The sequence below is a fragment of the Nyctibius grandis genome, chromosome Z, assembly GCF_013368605.1.
Source record: "Nyctibius grandis isolate bNycGra1 chromosome Z, bNycGra1.pri, whole genome shotgun sequence".
NCBI classification, from domain to species: domain Eukaryota; kingdom Metazoa; phylum Chordata; class Aves; order Nyctibiiformes; family Nyctibiidae; genus Nyctibius; species Nyctibius grandis.
The window spans coordinates 14,230,753-14,250,773 of record NC_090695.1 but is presented as its reverse complement, the minus strand read 5'-3'; the positions used below and the strand labels follow the sequence as shown (position 1 = coordinate 14,250,773).

The following is a 20,021-nucleotide window of genomic DNA, read 5'->3' as shown; positions in this document are numbered from 1 at the left end:
AGTGGCTGGATAAATCTTCACAGCACGAAGAGCTGAGCTCTGGGGCCAAGTGGAGACATCCTTGGATAACAGGGCGATTTCTGACTAAAACAGACAAGGCAGTCACATTCAAAGCCAACTGAACTAGTTAGCAAGACCAAACATCCCCTACAAATCCTCTGAAGAATACACTGGAGAATGAAACCGTTCACTAGAAAACAAATTATGTTGTTTATGTACACACACCGGCATTTTCCCACATTGTTCACCAGTGTTTTAGGTCTTCTTTTTAATAAACCACTCATATTTCCTTTGCCTATGAAATAAATTGACTTAATTAAGCAGTGGAGAATAATCAGACCAGTGACTTATACTTCCAAACACCTCACTGGGATGAACCCCAAATATCAACACATAGCCTATGACAGAAAATATTTCTGCATTACACTCCACCCTCAACCATTTCTGGTGTAGAAGCCCTCTAAAATAGTCACTAAGAACCTAAAAAGGCGTTTCTTCTCCTTGCCAAACCATGAATCACTAATAATTTCCATTCCTTTAATAATTACTTTTAAATTCCAGAAAAACGCGTCACTGCAAGCAAAGATCAACCCGGGATATATACAAGTGGATTAAAACAGATGGTTTGAATCAAAACCTATACAACAGCAACTACAGTTGACATCAGCATTTTCATTGAATTATATTAACTATTTGATCATTAACAGCAAATAATAAACAGACTATGTTAACATTCATACTTATTACCTACATTTGCTTCCCTAACACTTGCAATTTTCTGTTCAAAGTCAAATTATCACATTATTCTTTGTTTTGTGCTTCAGTGATGAATAGACAAAACACAAATTCAAAAGGTGTAATGACATTTTACTTTGTAGATGTTCTTGTTTAAGATTTAGTATTTATTAAATGTTAACAGTTTTTCCTGTTTTACAGTAGGCACGGGTACCAAACACTAAGTGCCTTTTAAAAGAAACGTGAAGCACGTTGTGTTTGCCAGCCAGGCATGTAATTGTTCTGGTTATTTTGTCTTTACAAAGTAAAAAAGGGAGGGTTCTAGCAGACAGGGATTCAAGGGTAAACTCTTGATCCAAGTGAGTTTTCAAATTTGCTTCTAAAGTTTCTGTGTTAGCCCTAAAGCCAAGCCTACACATTGCTAGGGGAATAATAAACAAACAAAATCCCAGACCAAATACAGAATAAAGATACTTCTTTTCAGCATGCTTCTCTCAATATGTTCCGGGTAACAGTAAGGGATAGCCCACAAGAGACACACTTCTCGGTCTGGGTGGATCTTTCGTGTCTCCCCAGCCAGACCACACTCCATCACTCCAGCAGTGCAGTGCGCAGTGTTTGCACGCACGGACGCAGGGCTCCAGAAGCCCCTGGAGGGCTCCTGCCCACTCACATCCTTCTCTTTCACTCCCTTGGCACCATGAAGGACTGCAGTGCTTTTTGTCCCATCCTGCCACGGAGCTTTCGAAGCAGAAGAGATCTTGTCGACTTAATTTCTGCTTGTATGGTCAGTAGAAGGGAAATATCCTTGGATGTTTCTGCTGTGGGAGCTGATCATTTGTTCCTTTGTTTCCCCTTTTGATTAGCTTTTAATCCATGGAAATCCTTCCATTTTATCCCCTGGCATTTTTTTAAGGAACCTTTGCTACGGTGTTGTGTCAAAGGCTCCCTGAAAATCCACATTGTAGGGAATGAACAACCATTTTCTGCATGTGTGTTGAAATAATTTTTGAGTCAGTAGCCATGGGTGACAGACACACAGTGTCTTTTGAAAGAAACATAACTTACACAGACTCCCAAATATATCTTATTTATCGATGCATTTACCAATCTATGCTTTTTTCAAGTTTCTTCCAACTTGCCTTGACCAGAGGACAAACTTCCTGATGTGCAATTTCCTTGAGTCCTCTTTTAAAATTGGTGTCAAGTTTGCTACATCCCACTTTGTTGGAATTCCCACCTACACAATATTTAACAGTTTCCTGTTGCATTCTCTAAAACTCCTAGGAAAATCTCCTTGACCAACTTAATGACAATGAAACATGGTACCGAACTGACATTATGCATGTCTCTCTAGATAATCTACCAACTGTATCAGCCTATCTTATGGCTATTCTACACTCCTTAGCATGGAATTACTTACTTTGTAAAAGACTTTTAATTATCTGTACGAAAAAAATCCTGCACTTCAGAAAAAAGAAAGCTGTCACTGCATTATGTGAGCAAAATCCAAAATCCGCAACAGGGTGACAGTTTTCTAGAAGTTCTGCAGAAAACTAACCATTGCTGTTACTACTTAATTTTACAGCATGCTTCTACAATGGGCGGGAAGAGAAAGCAAAGTAGAGAAACCTCTGTCTTGTTAAGTACCAGGACTTCTTCCAGATTCAGAAGCTATAGTCTGTACTGGTAGTCTGTAGCTCTGCCTCTCACCTACAGCACCATTCCTAGGCTATTCTTCTTCCATAGCTCATTCTGAGCACCTCTCCAGTAGCACACAAGGGAAACAGCCTAGGCGAAGTACTTTAATTCTCCAAGGGGAACCTTGCCAGAGCCTTGTTGTAGAGGGCCACACAATGGCTAAGCTCCCCAGCACTATCTCAATCCCATGCCCCTTTCCATCATCCTTGGAAGTAGATAATCACCTGGGTATCAGTACTCTGCTGGAGTCTAACAGGGAAGAAGAGGGGGAGCAACCAAGGCTGGAAACAAGCAACTAGGGGACTCTCTGGAGCCCAGTGTACCAAGAATTCTGTAAGGCTGGACCCAGCCGTCCTCCAAATGGTGGATCCAGTTCCCAAAGCACCCAACTGTGCTGGAAGTGCTGCTGCAACCCTGAGAATCATCTGGTTCTGCTGAGGGTGGTGACCACCACAAAGCTTTCAGAGTCACTCTGAGTGATTCAAGGATGGCACCTTGTGAACTCCTACTCTAAAATATTTCTCTTTAACTTCTGATCCCTTGGAACAGCTGAAGAGAACACCCAGGTGTGCCGCAATATTGCTGAGGTGCACACAATGCTCCCTCATTTTTACTGGTAGGAACCAGATCTGTTCAATGATGGCTTCCCAATTCCCAGTCACACTTCTATTCTGTTTCCAGTCTCATCCTGACTTGCTTTTGAAGAGCACAGTTTGGAAAGAAAAGGTGCAACATTGCAGACAGCCTCTTCATTCTAAAAATCTCTCGTATTTTAAATCAGGCAGTGTAAGTTACTGCACAATAACTGCATCATTGTTTAAATTAATGAAAAAATGTTACCCCTTCCCATGGTCATTTCATTGCATGCCATGAATGTGCAATAACAAGGGTTTCTTTTTCCTGTTACAGATGGGTGGTATTGAAAGCACTTCGCTCTGTGTGTGCTCCACTGCATAGAATGATACATTATAACTCATGCAATATATTTTTATAATATGGATTTTTTTCTTACTTTTCCTTCCCCTGATGCACAGTCAGTTTATTAACAGAGTTCATTTGGCTAGTGCAGTCCAAACTGTTTAAATAATTAATATGAAATATTCAAAAATATCACAGAATCATAGAATGGTTTGGGTTGGAAGGGACCTTAAAGATCATCTAGTTCCAACCCTGCTGCCACGGGCAGGGACACCTTCCACTAGACCAGGTTGCTCAAAGCCCCATCCAACCTGGCCTTGAACACTGCCAGGGAGTGGGCATCCACAACTCTGCGCAACCAGTTCCAGTGTCTCACCACCCTCACAGGAAAGAATTTCTTCCTAATACCTAATCTATATCTTCCCTCTTTCAGTTTAAAACCGTCACCCCTCATCCTATCACTACATGCCCTTGTAAAAAGCCCCTCTCCTGCTTTCCTGTAGGCCCCCTTCAGGTACTGGAAGGCTGCTAGAAGGTCTCCCCCGAGCCTTCTCTTCTCCAGGCTGAAGAGCCCCAACTCTCTCAGCCCGTCTTCATCAAAACAGGAGTTAAAGTAAAAACCGTAACTAGGAATTTTCTCACTTGTTAGCTTCTTAGATAGTGGTAACAAACTGCTGTGCACATTTTTGTATCGTCTCCATCATCTGATCTTCCTCTTTAAATACATGGACTTAATTGCATGTGTGGGCAAAAGTTCATGTTTCAAATTGGCCTCACTGCTTCTCCTTCAAAAGCCACAAGTGGCCACCATCAGCCAGCAGTTTTGGTGCAGCTCAGCCCTGGTGAAGGGGGAACAATTCCGGTTCACAGGAGGACCAGCGCGTGTGTTGGTGGCTTGTTTGCAGTCTATGGGTCTACTTGAGAGGGCGAGATGTACGCTGGGATTACAAACTTTGCAGCTGAGAGGCAGAAGGACTGACTCCTCCTTCTGACTACACCTGGCACTAACCACAGAGGTGTGTCTGATTCTTGTGAGTGACCTTAAAACCCAGCAATCAGAGGACAGCAAACTGGCAAGTTTGTGCTCAAGAAAGAAGAAAATATGTTGGCAACTGAAGAGCAATGAAGGAAATACACATGATAGCAGGAATGTTAAAGATAACAGAGATGATAACTGGATGGGATAACCATGGCACGTATGCTATTTTGCAGGGTGCCTGACTGAAGCTGATAGTTCACGACGTGGTTTTGGCAGGTTTGTGAGTGAAGATATGCAGTGTCTTGAAAGTCTTCAGTAAATGCTGGAGTCACAGATGTGGTTTGGAGGAAAGGACAATGGAGACAAGTCTCTGGCAACCCAGGTTAGCATTTGAACCATTGGATCTACTCAGTTACGAGCCCGAACACAGATTTTTAGGGGCATAATTTAAGGCTACTATACCTGAAAATTTCAGCACTATGTTTTTATTTTCTGTATTTTCCTACAAAATACAGGCCTGTCTACAACTGATTTCCAGCATGTGTCTTCCAATCTTAGACATCCCAAATCCCCTCCTGTTAAAATACCATGTATGCTCCCAACACAGAAGAAAGACAAGGTGAAATCCTTTCTCCTCCATGTGAGAGCATAGATACTGTCACACTGCCCTAGACAAATGGCTTATCTGAAATACATACTACTGGCTAGGAAGCAAGAGCAGTAAAAGTAAGTCAGAAGTGCACAGACTCAAGGCCTTCCCTCTGATTTTTCCGCTAGCCATCAAAACCATGCCTAATTGCAATGGAAAGTGATGATGGAAATACTACTTTGCTCTCTGCCAAAATGAATCTTCCCTCCAGACAAAATGGCTTAGACAGATCAGAGTGGTATAACTTACGTCTCTCTGTGCCAAGCTTTCTGACCCTGGCTCCTGGAACGGCTCTATACCAATTTCTTCTACATAATGGAACATATTCTTTGCTCAGAAACACTTAAACTTCTGGAAATAAGGCAACTATTCTAAAGGCTTTGTCTGCAGGTAAAAGTTTTAAACGCACATTCTTGACAGTTCTGCCGCTGTCCACGTAAACCAGGATGCATTAAGCTGATCACAGTTTTGAGCTTTTCAGGTTTTACTGCCATCTCTGCTTTGGCTTGCTTTCGGTACTTAGATAGCTGCACGTAACTGAGAAAGGCTATAGCAAAGACACATCAATTAGAAGAATTAGGAGGAGAAAATTACCACTATATTATGGCACTGCTATTTACCAAGAGGAGACAAGAGAGTTTGCAGCTTAAGCTAAGGAAGATTCTGCCCTTTCTCATTATCTTTTGTCGTTTCCTAATAAGATTAGGATTGTTATATATGCAAATATGTCTAGTCTTCCTGAGCATCAAAAAAAGTCCTTAAAAACAAAAGAATACCCTTCATGTGTGAGAAATGGCTTGTCACTACACTGACTGCTATCTATAAAATCTGAGTTCACCTAAATCACAAAACATGTTTTCAGCCAAGATTCCACATAGCCATTGGTCTTTTTCTGAATATTTCAAGCCAAGCAACAAAGTCCCTGGTATCTCCTGGCTCCATGAACAGATGGACACAGAAAATATGCTGCAACGCAAAGGCACCTTCCTGTTTAGACTAAGAATTCCTCTGTGTGTCACAAAAGTCAAATCCATGCCTTTAGACAACATTCGTCTGCTACTTCATGGGGACAGCAAGAACCCAACTGCTATCCTGTCAATCCAGTCACAAGACCCCTCACCTTGGCTGTAGTGGAAGACCTACAGTGTGTGACTGAGCACCTACGACACCACTCAGAAGAAAACACGCAGAATTATGCATATCCAAACAAGGCAGCTATAATAGTGAGGCTCAGTTCAAAATGAAGACACCTAAACTTAGCTCTCTTTATGCAAGGTAGGGCAAAATCCAGTTGCCTTAACATCTGTAGCTATCTCAGACTGCCTAGGATATTCTGCCTGCCTTGCAGCCTCTGCGTCAAAAGGCAAAGATGTATTACCTACAAGTCTCAGGCAGTTTTTTTGGGTACCTAGAGGATATCCATATGGTTCATACATGGATGAATCTCATCTGTCCTTAGGTGTCCAAGCTCCCAATAGTCAATGAAGAGCTAGTCAATACTGTCCCTGCAACAAAGAACAGCTGATGGAGTTGATTTAATTGCCTGAAAACAGATGTTCAGGTACATATGAGATGCCTGGCCTTAAGCTTTTTATAGAGCTGTTTAAGCTTCTGGCCATTCCAGAATGATGCAGAAGTCCTGCAGGTCCTGTGCCATCAGTGAGTCCCATGCAAATGTTTTGGGTGCCCAGGGGTGTCTTTAATGACACTAAAGCCCTAGGCATGGGTTATGGATTCAGTCTCCAGCTCTGTAAGTGAGAGCTTTGATATTCAGTGCACACCTATACTTACATGGTTTAATCTGGATATGTAATGCATGCAAAGCATCCAAGTATAATAAGTGAGCAGCCAGCAGCAAAACAAAAGGACATTTTGATGGAAGAAAAATTAGATTTGATGTATCTCAGAAGGGAAAATAATTAATCCTACCTCTTACATAAAAAAGTGAGGAAAATAGAGCATTTGAGCATAACAGCTTCATACAATAATTAAAAAAAGTTGTGATGGAAAAAAATAAATACAATTGTAAAATCAGATTAGATAAACTGAACAACAAATTCAGGCTTGTAGCTCTTAAAATTATCATTGTACAAAAACAGTTCACTCAAAAATATTTTTATTGTGCTATCATTAAATATGAATGCCTCTCTAAACCTGCTTCTGAGGATGAATTAGCATAGCTGTAATAGTCTGGAACAAACTTTGATCTGGTATAAAAAACGATAAAAGACATTTCCCACTTCTTTTCACTGGTAAGAAATTAGTTTTGGAACTGCTTGAGTTTATGTATTGTTTTATTAACTGGGACTAATTCCCAGTTTATTCCTCTACGTCCTTATGTGACCTACACTCATCAGTTGTAGAGAAGGAACAAGCAGACAAAATTTATTTTACTTTCTAAACATTTTGCAGTGTGTGTCTGGACCAATTCCCCTCAACCACTTCTGATGTCAGCAGGTATAGCAAACGAAAATACCTAGGTGTATGCAGGATGTGTATTTGAAACACCGCAGTTACACTAATGTAAATACCTCAACCACAAATTGTTTATGTGTACATGAATATAAGCTCTTACTTTTTTCTTGAATGACAATTAATATTGCACAGATGTAGGTGATCTACTCAGGAAGCAGTACTTTCTTGTTCATGTACCTAATTAACTAAATTAAACTGAACTTTCAGAATGACACAATTCCCCATCTTCAAAGCAACCTAAACTCTTAGAAGCATATGTTCTCTTGGCTTGACAAAAATGTCTTCATTAGCTGTGAAAATGGGCCTTACCTCTTTCAATCCCTAGGGCACAAAACCCATTTACCTATGGTAATTACACACCTATTAGAAATTACCTTTCTGTTATTGTAGCCTTTACACTTTCTTTCTACCACTGCCTCTGTTCCACCTTTACCATTGTACATCAGGCACCTTGAGGACATGGAAAGTGTGTGGGTCAGTGTCCCCTGGTAGGAGGCTGCAAGTCCCAGACTTGCTCAGCTCTGAAGACCTGGTGCAGTAGACATCCTTTATCACATTTAGCATCGCCATCTCAGATATGGTGGGCACCCCTTTCACTTCAATGGTAGCCACAGCCTCAGCTTAAGGAGCTGGAAAGCCAAGCTCTTTGCAAAAGGAGAGCACAAAACCAAGATAAATCAATGGAAGGCCTCCAGCAGAACTTGGCACTAGCCTGGAGACAGCAAATAGGTGACTAAATGTCCAATATCTGGTCTTGAACGCTGTGCCTGGCCTCACACCCTCTCTCCTGCCAGGAGGAAACATGTACAGGATTTCACTGTGTGCCAAGGGTGGATCCAGCCCCATGGCACGAAGCCAGCTCGAAGCACAGGCTGTAAGGTTGAACATAAGCTTTGCTTACTTTCAAGATGTAAAAGCCTTCCACATATAACTCTATATTACACTGTCTCAGTAACGTGCTTTGGTGCAAGATTAGCAAGTGCGTGTAACTTTTTCGTGTGCTGCCAGAAGAAATACAATTACTGAAGTGGATTTTTTAGGGAACTGGGACACCGTAGATCCAGTCCCTTGGGCAACACATCAGATATGGTACAGGCATGTTGTGCATCTAATTAAGTTTACAGGAAGGTCTCAGCAAGACTGTGCTGGGCAGAGCTCTAAGATTGTCAGGATTCATCACCTGAGTGGCACTGAATGCTCACAAGAACTGCTGCAGGTACAAGCACGTTCACATGGAGGAAAAAACCAACAAAACAGCTAATAAATGGATCTCATCTAATACTCTGTCCTAAATCATGCAAGAATAGCAAATGGATGTTCTCTCATGCTGTTCTCTCAAACATTCCTGTTTGACTTATACCTTCTTGTCTGTCTTTCTCAGCTGAGCATTTCCCCTACTCAGAATAAATGTGTCACAGCACTAGAAGCAGTTCAGTGGTTGGAAACTTATTCTTGGGACAACAAAGCTCTGTTCCCTTCACAGACACAGTTCTTTAATAATGCAGCAAATCAGGACATATATATTTGCTATTGTGCCTTGGATTTAAGCACAGGAACACTATTAAAATGTTCTCCATTTTTTGATTCTGAAGGTAAGCTCAAGATACCAAGAAATTTTAAGTATGCAACTCCAAGAAAATGCAGAACTGTATCAGGGCGAAGGAGGATGATTATACCTTTAAACTGTAGGAAAAGTTCGGGCTACAGGCAACTACGCCACAACCCTTTGGCTTAGTCCCATATTCTAAAACTGACACTAGAAAGGCTAATGAAACATGGCTTGCAACTCTATATGTATTTAATTTTCATTCAGTAACACCTAAGTATGGAGCTAAAGAAAAAAAAATAAATTGAGAGATGTCAGAAATTTTCATTGAAAATTTTATCAGTTTATTTACAGTTTGTTGTGGAAACTGTTTTCACCCCACTTTTTCCAAAATTACTCATCAGACTGCCCTCTCTGACTTTCTCTGCTAACACTGATTTTGGCTAGGAGGTCAGGAGAGGAGCCACCCTTCTGCAGTTGCTCCGTAGCTGTGGGAGAAGCAGCAACATGTTTGCATAAAATTAGTAATTATGGAAAACTGTTACTGCTCTCTCCAAAGGCCAGAACAAGACAGAGCAGAGCAGGTTAAGTTGCATTTGTTTACAGTAGCAGATCATAAGTAGATCAGTCTGACACAGCGTAAAACTCCCACTGGAGTTAATGGGATTTTTTTCTTCTAAATGAGTAAAAGACCAGTCCCAGAGGACCCACCATTTCAGGACAGGCCTCTGGGTGATACAGAAATGGTTTTAAATCATTGCTGGTTGCAATGAGAAAAAAGTGTAAGAGAAAGCTCAGCTGGACCAAGTACTTTCTAGCCTGGCATTTAATTCAGAAGATGGAAGAACTGAGGTGAATAAGGATGGGAAGGAGAGGAACTGTGGAAAGCCAGGGGTACATTCAGTGGATGTGAACCCTGAGCAGATCTGCGGAATCATGAACACCACAGGATGTGCATTCAGAGCTTCTCCTTGCTAAAAAGGCTTCTGCTGGCTACCCACAGCCAGCTGGCTGGTTGAGAGTACACGTTCTTTTCAAATCCCTTTTATAACCTCCACTCAAGAATTTCTAAGTGTATTTCTTATGAAACTTGTTCATATTGGCCTCAGACCGAAAGTGTACAGTCTTAAAATGCTTCCTCTGTACTTCCAAATAGTTCTACACTTAACATATGAATACACTGAAAAGACTTGTCACGGAAAAAAAACACAAGTTCCTATAAAAAAAAAGTAACTCCATACAATTCTTTCATAACTTCAGTACCCGAGCAAAGGAAATCTAGATATCTAACACCAACATTGATCCAGCCTGTTTACACGTCACACATCTGATGCTATGAAATTGACCTTCATTGTGCAACACGTCTCAATCTCATCCACTATCTTTACAACAAGATTAACTGATGTATTTTTCACATTTCATATTATGTACCCAGGTTATTGCAATCAAGGAACTTGCACAGTCCTGACACATACAATATAAAAATTACTTTTTATATAAAGCTATATATATATGTACACACACAAAGGCACAGAAAGGTATAAAACTTACCATCACTTGCAGAAAGTGAGTCATTTGCACAGACCAGTGCCAAAGTAAACAGCAGATGCCGAAGATCCATACCTCTAATTCTGTAATAACAAAAGACAGTAAGAGAGTTTCTTTATAAACTAATATTACTAACTAATATGACATGACATTTAAACTATTATCTAGTTTTATTAAATTTCTGATTGGATTTAAACCAGAAACGTATTTAGTTTATGGTTTATTGCCTCATAAAGTCATACATCATCCTGGAGTCTACAACAGAGAATAAACACTATTTTTACAAGCGAACTAGCTATGGGTTTCTAGCTCATTTAATATAGAGGGGGAAAAAATCAAGCATTGTCAATCTGTAGCCTGCTTCCAGGGAGTAGCCACACTGCCCCCACAGCAGCCTTGGGGGGATGGATCCCAATGGCTAGCCTAGGTTAAATGTGAAAGCAGGAAAAGACCATTATCTCTTTCAGGGAACAAAGGTAAAGATGATCCCCTTCCCGGCTCATGCTCCTCTGAAGCTGTATTCATCTTTGCATGCCATGTATAACCCTTCCCGAGTCTAGAACCACATGCAGTAAAGCTGAGAGGAGTGACACAGTTTAATAAGCCAGCTCCCACGCCAAAAAGCCACATGGCTGTTAGCAAAGAAACAACGGCTTAGGACCTACGGCCACCGTCTGTGGCAGGCAGCACGCCAGGAGTGGAGAAGGCAGCAGTAGCTGTGGGGCAGCAAGAACGAGAGTAACCCAGGCTAATTCCCTGGTCTCTTCCCTACCAGCACCAGGCACAGCCCTGAGCACCTGCCTTGGTGCCCCTGCTCTGCCGCGCTGCTCCTTGTGGGCTGCTATGGAGGCTGTCTCATGCTGGAAACTTTCACCTGTGTCGTTTCTGAGAAGGCACTTTCCGATGGACCCGAACACATCCACGCAAGCCTTTACAACCTCTAAGCATACAAACCTTTGCAACGCAAGCATAACCCAACAAGCCTTTACAACCTCTCCAAAAAGCACACTCTTCCTTCTCCCCAGTTCACCTGCACCACACACACACAGTCTACACCCCCACCACACAATCCTGTTTGAGGGACACCACTTTGCTCCTGCCATTCTCACCAGCATGTGATAACAACAGGGAAGGGCAGAAGCTGGGATGTGCTGGACTTGCAGGCAGTGCAGCCTTCCGCACAGAATTGTATCATGCCCCCGAAAGCTCACGAGGTCTCCATATGTAGCTGGGGGAAAACATACATATCATTTACAACCATGCCAGTGGAGCACAGAGATTACTGGAGACCTTCAAAACCAAAGCAAAAACACCAAAATGAACACAAATGCTGAAACGATAGCCAGGCAGCAGCTTCTTGTTCTATGGCACGAAACTGCCAAGATACACTGACACCCCAGCTGAATCAGGCAGCAGAGAGAGAGAAATAGCTCTGCTTTCACACTCGACCGTAAATTGGTGTGACAAACCTTGATTCTACGCTGGAGTGTTTTCAATTAGACATTTTCTTTCTTCATCTAACAGGAGATTAAATAACAAGTGTCCAAATGACCAAGCCCACTAACCAGTAACAACCTCTAAGTGGGTGCTACTGATTAACAACCAATGCTGTCAAATCTGGGTATCAAAAACTAGTTAGTCTCCTAGCAGAGTTATCAAAGTTTGAATTTAGTCAGAAACTCAGCATGCTTGTGTTTTACAGCATCTAAAACTATGGTAACACTGAATTTAAAAGATAATTCCCTTCTTAATTTTCTTACCCCAAGAGAACAGATTGAACCACATTACAGAAAAAAATGAAACTATTACCAACTCCAGATGTCTTATTCATGCTGTTTAGTACAAAACTTGAAAATCAGAAGGTATTTCTCACACCCTGATTAACACAACTGCTCAATAATTCTCGAGTTTCAGGCTCTGTAGAGGAGGCATTTATTCCAACCGCTCTAGGCTGGCAGAGTCTAACCCAGACCTGCAAAGTCAAGCCAGGAGATGCTCCCCACCGCACCCACACCACTGCGGGGATGCCCAGCCGCACCACCCGGGCACCCTGCGGCAAGTCTGAGCGGGCACAGGGCAGCTGCACGAAGAGGAGAGCTGGGGGAGCTCTGGGGACCTGCCGGGCGCTGGGCGGGGCTTTTCCCTGGCCAGGCAGACATGGGTGTCTCCAAAGGTGAGACCAGCTACATTTTCAGCTAGCTTAATTGTTCCCCTGCTGCATCTGTACTCGTTTAAAGGATTCTTATTGTCTCCTATTAATAAATCTTCTACAGAAATGCTTCTTTGTATTTGCCAGTTCCTCTCACAGTCCCCCCTCCCCTTCAGCCCTTACACTTTCTCCTGAAAGTTCTGTTTTCTTTTCACAGGCCTGAGCACAATGTCACTTTATTTACAACCTTCCTGCTCTCTCCTTGTCACAATACCCAGGCATCCCATGCTGCCTGCATATTCACACTTCCCTGTTCTCCCACGTCTACCAGCCTCTGCTGATCTTCCTATCACTCTTATGCAAGCTTTCCTACTTCTTACTGCCTAACAACAGCCCCAAGAAAAGCCCAAACCGTCACAGGAGTTCTGTCAGAACGAATGTCATCAACAGAGCCTGTCATCCAGAGCACATCTGTGAGCACCATTTAATTTTTCATAACTGCACCGAACAACTGCACCGAACAACTCCATGGTGGGACCAGGATCAACCCTCCTGTGCAGCTGTCACAGCACAGCTATCCCCTCCATTCCTGCCCTGTGACCGGCAGCTATCTCAGCTTCCTCCCAGGAAGAGTGGTTTGACAGCCGGAGCACCAAGCCAAGAGCCTGGAAATACATCCCAGAGGTCAACAATCACACTGAACTTCAATGAGGTCTTGCTGCTGCAGATGAAAACAATCCCATTCCAGTACTGCTCTTCCTCTTGCGCTGGCAGACTTGTTTATATACCTGTACGCAGTGAACTCCATCAGGAAATCGTTCCAGTTAAAATTAATCCAGAAACATTTATTGTAACAAATCTGTTTGCTGATCGGGTTTATCAGGACTCCACAAAGATGCACCCCAGGACCAGAGCCAGGGCAGCCCAGGCATGGGAGTGAGCAGCCAGGGTGGAGGGGAGGACACAGCCACCCCTCCAGCAGCAGCTGCTACTTGTTTAAGAGCAATTCTGTAATTATCAGGAAAGTACCTGCTGAGCCACAGATCTTGACTAAAACATCTAGCTCTCTGAAACAGGTCACAGGATTCGTTTGCGCTACTAAACCTCAAAGGTGATCAGAATTGCTGCTTAATCCCTCGCCTTTTCGCTAGTAAAATGCAGTATAGAAATAAATGATGCTTCTTCTGTGAATTCTCACAAATACCACTATTGTAGCAAGGCAAAGCAGCAGCGTCTCTGCTCTAAATCCGCGTGAGATCCTCCATTGAGTTATCTGTCCAGACAAGTTACATGTGGGAAAAAAATCACAGAATGACAGAATGGTTGGGGTTGGAAGGGACCTCTGGAGATCATCTAGTCCAACCCCCTGCCAAAGCAGGCTCACCTTGAGCAACTGGTGTACTCTGAACATGCCCAATACGGACAGGACTGAGCTCAAAAATGGTAACTGCTCTCATTTAGAAAATATGGATGGGCTATGCTCCATGCTCTGTACAGCCGCCTCTGTAAAGGGCAAGTTGTGCTAGCCTCCTTGGAGCTCAAGCCCAGAGCCCCCGGGACAGGCCCTCAAGGACTCTCCCAGGGAAAAGGAGCTCTGCAAGGGGTGGAAGCACCACGGAGTATGTGACCTCTCTGCATCCAGCACATATACCAAAAGTTCTGCTAGGCTGCAGGTATGACTATGACTTCTAGAGGTATCGGAGGCCAAGGGAGAGCTACACTGCCATGGCTCCGGTCTTGTGGGAGAAAATCTGGTGCAAAGCAGGAGCTGTACCATCGTGATACCGCTTTTGGTGGTACAGAATAAGATTTCTGAGAGAAGAGTCCTCTGAAGTGCCATCTGCCCCACCATCTGACAACTACTGCCTTGCAGAAAGTTCTCACAAATCTGTCTTGTAATCACCCGCTGCTGTTCCTCTAAGACTCTCTCACAAGCTCGCTGCCAACAAGAACAGTATTGTTCAAAGGCTGCAGCGTTAACCTAGCAAGAGACAGCTTCTCTGTTGGCTTTAGGGCAAAACTGACTAGTAACATCTACCTCCCAACACCTAACTCTGTATGCATATGAAAGACAAATGCAACTAACAAAGTCCCTGTTACTTAACAGAAAAAAAAATTCAGTGTCTGTAATATACACTGTTCTAAGGAATAATAGTCTATATCTTACCCAACTCCAGCAGTCTGTAAGAATGAAGAGAGCTAAAACCAGAAAAAAAAATTAAAGCAGCTGACTGTCCTCAAGCCAGCTGAAACCTGACCACAGGAACATTTGGCTAGAGGTCAGCTCAGGCTAATTGCTTCAGTATAGAAAGGGAGGCAGGAGTTATAAAAGGGATAAAAAAAATTTCTTGGCTCTTTTCTATAGTGATGTTGGAGTAAGGTCAATCACAAGTGAATTTAAACACGACGTCTCTCCAGTGGGACATGAACACAGTCAGCATAAACAGGCAAAAACGGGCTAAGAAAATCCCTGAGAAAAGAAATAGTTTAGTCACAGCATACTGAGTGGTCAGCATCTACTCTAGTCAGGTAACAACATCAACATTCAGAGTAAACCCTAAGGAGCTTTGCTTATAAACAGAACAGTTGTTTGAAGTGAGATCTTTACCTTTAGATAGCTCCTGAACCTGAAAGGACCTGAAGGAAGGAGAAGGACATTACCCTTCATTAAACTGCGCCTATGAAGGGACTTCTCTTTTGCCATCTCCATTAACTCACTGTACTCCAAATATGAGAGAATTTTTTCCCCTGTAACCTCCTCCAACTTAGCACTGCTTGCCAAAGCAGCACACATGCAGCTGGTCCAGAACCAAAGGTGGCCTCTCTGCTGTAAACTGAACCACAAAATTATTGAGTGAAGTATTAATCTGAGGAGCTTTTCTGTACGTTGCTACGTTTCATCATTCCATCAGATCACAAACAGGCAAGGACACAAGAGCGTGCAATGCAGATGAATACACACCAATACATCCACCACGAAGTAAGAACGAGTGCTGAGAAGGGAATGTTAACTCCAGGCTCTCCAGCTCTGTCCTGAACCTCATTTATGCAACCACCAAATACATACATACATACATACATACATACCCTTCCAGAATTTTTCTGGGTGAAAGGCCTTTATTTTTCACAGTGTAGATATTCCTTACAAGCTATCTCACGGCAAGATTAGTGAGGAAATCTTTCTGTGCTTGCATAAAAACATTCACACCGGTTTGGCTGATCATGCGGAGCTGAAATCACTTTGCCTGCTTACTCTCATTCCCCTGAATGCCAACAGGACAGAGTCATTCTGCAGATGAAATGAGTTACAGCTCTTCCAATCAACACAATCCAAAACTGCCACGGACCTAAATACTTCTTCCCTTGCTCGCTGATCTTACAGCTTGATTGAGTCATCAGCAGCACTTGGATGAACGCCTGTTTTTACAGAACCCTTGTCAGAGCTATATACTCAGCCGTGTTAAGAAACAGAAATAACAAATTGTCACAGTTGATATGAATAACACACCATTCACCTAGTGTGTGCGGTTATCTGGGATATGAAAACAACAAGGAATAATACCACAGAAGCACAAATTATGTACTGCAAAAGACACCACCACTGGAAAAGAATGAAGGACTCTGGCATAAAGCTTCATTTGTTATGCATGGTTTAACGTAAATTTGAGGATTATGAAAAGGTAAATCATTATGACAAACTAAAACTATGGAACAGAGGCAATTTTATATTATTAATTAGAGCTCTATGTAAGCTAAATAATTTATAATAGTTTTAAGTATTAAAGTTGAAAATGGAATCTATTAAAATAACTGCTCATTTTGGATTTAGAAAATTTTTTTTTTTCCTAAACAAACTTTTAATTTTGGAATAAAGACTATATGAAAGCTACATTTTAACACCAAATTATTTGTATCTCCACTGTAATAGACACCTTTGATACTTTTACCAGAGCTGATTTCTTCTTCCCATGGATAGATGTGTCAGCTAATTACTCTGATGTAAACTGCATTTGGATTGGTAACAGGCCAAATGGCTACCAGTTCTTGGATAGGGTTAAGGAGCCCTTCAGTGAATCCAGAGTTCGGACTTTGCTCTGGGCTTGTACTGAAAGCTGTTCTAGGTTAATCCAGCTATAAAGTCATACTCCAAGAACTGGGCTATGAAGTCCAAGGACGGCTGTGGCATATGGCTTATCAAGTCTTTATTTACAATAAACTCTGTTATGCTTTGACAGCAGTAAACTAATGGACTCGGTACACAGAGGGAGGATCTTAGCTATAAGACTAGCAGATCATCTCCATCGGAAGACAATGGCCAAAAGAGAATTGAAGTTATAGTCTTAAGTTTCTGTCTGCTGCATAGATAGAAAATTTTGAACTTGGAAAAGATATAATTGCTTTGTTTGCTTTTCAGCCCCCAAAACACATCAAAGCATGATACAAAGTTGAGATGCATCTCAACTGAAAGAAATTGCAACATTAGCTGCCATCGTGCAGATGTGAATTTCCAAGCTGATGCTCAGCTTTACATGTACTTTTATGAGAGTGGTATTTTTTTCAGGCTATGAACACTTTTCTCAACTACAGTGGTAGTTTTTCTGAGGCATTTTCTTCTTTTTTTTTTGTTTAAATTATTATTAACACTTAGATAACAGTCATCCAAACGACAAAATACAGCTCTTTGCTTTGTTATTTCTATAATCAATTGCAAAGAAAAGTAAGAGTATTTCTCCATATGAGCAAAAAGTATATTCCAGTTTGTTTGAAGTATTATGCATCAATTTAACGTCAAATATCATGACAAGAAAGGAAAAAGAAATGTCTGAGTCTGTATCTAGAACCAATCCCCTAGTAATCTGTACTAAAAAATGTGGTTTTACTCAAAGAAAAACATTTCACTGAGATAATTATTCACACTTTACATAAAGAGATTAAATGATATTTCTAGTGGTGTAAAACATTTCTGTGCCAGTATAAAAAAAAACCAACAAACCAACCAAACAAACCTCTTCAATGTCTTGCTAGCTTTGAAGTTTAAATCCCATCAGAACTCAGCAGTGTGGTCCCAATACAGCAAAGCAGTTAAAGACATCTGATTTTAAGCAGGGAAGGTTATATATTTAACATGAGAACATGGCTAAGTAATTCCCCTAGCGCAGCCAGAGTCCCTAGCATCTCGCAGAAATTATGAAGAAATGATGAAGCACAGGAATTGTGGTGGAAAGTAACCTGTGTGACATTAGTGGAGTTTATGCTGGAACATGATGGAAAACAAACAGGATTATTCGCATGCTTAGTATTAAATACCCTTCTTATATGTGCTGCTGGATCACCACTGCACAGCAGGCCAGTTCCACTGTTCCACTTGGCATTTTCTTGGCAAGCTTTCTCCTGCGTGCTAGTATCTGTGTTATCACTCAAATTAAAAAGCATACAACCTAGTACTTGGGCAAATATAGTCAGTTAGGTTTCAGCACACATTATAAATAAATTTGCATCTGATCTCTTGGAGCTCTTCTGTAACATGAAAACCCTGCTCCCTGTTTCAAAATGACGAAGCTCCTGCTGACCTCAGGTGAAACAGCATTTGGTTATAGCTGAGCGTTTTTGAACAAAGCATCCTCAATTTTTTCTAACCACCTTGAACCTAAGCCTGTCTTTCAGACCTCAAAGAGCAATTTCAGGAAATCAGGGCGGGCAGGGTTTTCATTTTAAATAGTATTTATATACAAAAAACATTTATTCCAGGAAAAAGTCTTCAAGAAGCTGTAAAATTTAAGTTCAAGACCCTGGTATTTATCCTAGACTAATGGAACTACTTAACAGTCCATTACCATGAGACAAATTAATTACATGGTTTAATTGCATGCTAAATTATTCACGTGCTCCTAATCAGATTAAAGACTACATAACAAAGCCTCTATGGCTTTTAGGAAGTAATTAACTTCAACAGCAGATTAAGTGAAAGCTGGTAAATGACAAAGGACTTGAGCAGCATTTCTGGACAGCCACTCATGACTCCAAGTACTCACATATTTACTGTCACTTCGTCAACATACAAAGATTAATCAGCTTGACAGAAGGTATAAGAGTAAACAATGCATTTTAAATTGGTGCAATTTTGTATGTCCTGAAGTTCATATCAGTTTAAAATATGATTTATATTGATTTAATTTGCATCTGTAATTTACAGACCGAAGCCAACTTTATATCTCATTTAAAATGATGTAGAGTTAGTGTATGAGCACAACCATTCAACAGAACTCTTTTTCAAAATAATTGCAAGTAAAATTCTCTGTTTAGGAAGTTCTCTGTTAATAAGAAACAATATGATTGCAACTGCTTTCCACATGTCCTTTGTAAGATCATACCACCATTGTTCCCTGCCTCTATTCTCTGCAGATCTGGCGCTTTAAGTCCATATAAATCTCAATACATAAACTGTGGGCACCTACCAAAAAGTAGCATACTGCATTCAACAACTGCGTAAACCACTTTGTACAGCTATATACAAAGATTTTGAGCTATATTCTTAACTGTGTAAATCAGCACAACATTGAAAGAGACACTGAATGAGACCAGCGGGAGAAGATTATTCACTATTTTTAAATGCAGTGTTGTCAAAACAAGTTTTCATGAGGTAAGTAGTAACTTGTGAAGAAAAGCTGAACTCTGTTCAAAACCTTCACAAAATCTTAAAAAGTCAGTTAACTTCTCCCTCCACTTGGATTGGTAAGATCTGGAAATTAAAATACTCAGCTTTTAAGTTTAAAGTATGTTTTGATGAAGCATCTCACATAGAAAAATAAGCTATGATGTCCACACTTACCAAAGTGGCTTAAAAACACATCAGTATTTTTATATAACATGCAAACAGGACCTCTAGAACCTTTATACTGAACCAATCACTTCTGATTTTTATGATACAGCTGTTGATGACACTTTTTAAACTAAGAGCCATAGGAGGAATGATGTTAAGTTATTGCTTTAATTGGAGATCTTTCCAAGGTTAGCGTGTCTAGTATTTCCAAATACAGGTAGACAAATCAGCTCATTTCACTAACTGAATTTATTCAAAGTCAATGTAATGTATATACTGGGTATACTGCTTTATTTTTTTAAGGACTTCAAGCAACTTTTCTTCCAGATCCCATTTTGAATCATATCATAGCATCACTTTAGCCATTTTGATTATCACAGGTCCTGAAATAATTCTTCACAAGGAAGGAACAGAAGTGGGGTTTGGTTTGTGTGCATGCGCTTGCGTGCACTGCGCACACACATATGCACACATGTATATTGGTGTTTTGTTGAAATGCGA

The 20,021-nt window shown here is 41.2% G+C and overlaps 1 protein-coding gene across 8 annotated transcripts in view; it reads right to left on the bottom strand.

Moving 5' to 3' along the window:
• GHR (growth hormone receptor) overlaps positions 1–20,021 on the bottom strand; it is a 134,468-nt gene that overhangs the window by 56,669 nt on the left and 57,778 nt on the right. For all 8 annotated transcript variants that reach the window (XM_068424128.1, XM_068424130.1, XM_068424123.1 and 5 more), the window contains one exon: positions 10,555–10,634. In XM_068424128.1, the coding sequence (XP_068280229.1) occupies positions 10,555–10,624 (70 nt within the window). In that variant the 5' untranslated portion in view covers positions 10,625–10,634. The remainder of the gene's footprint in view (positions 1–10,554; positions 10,635–20,021) is intronic.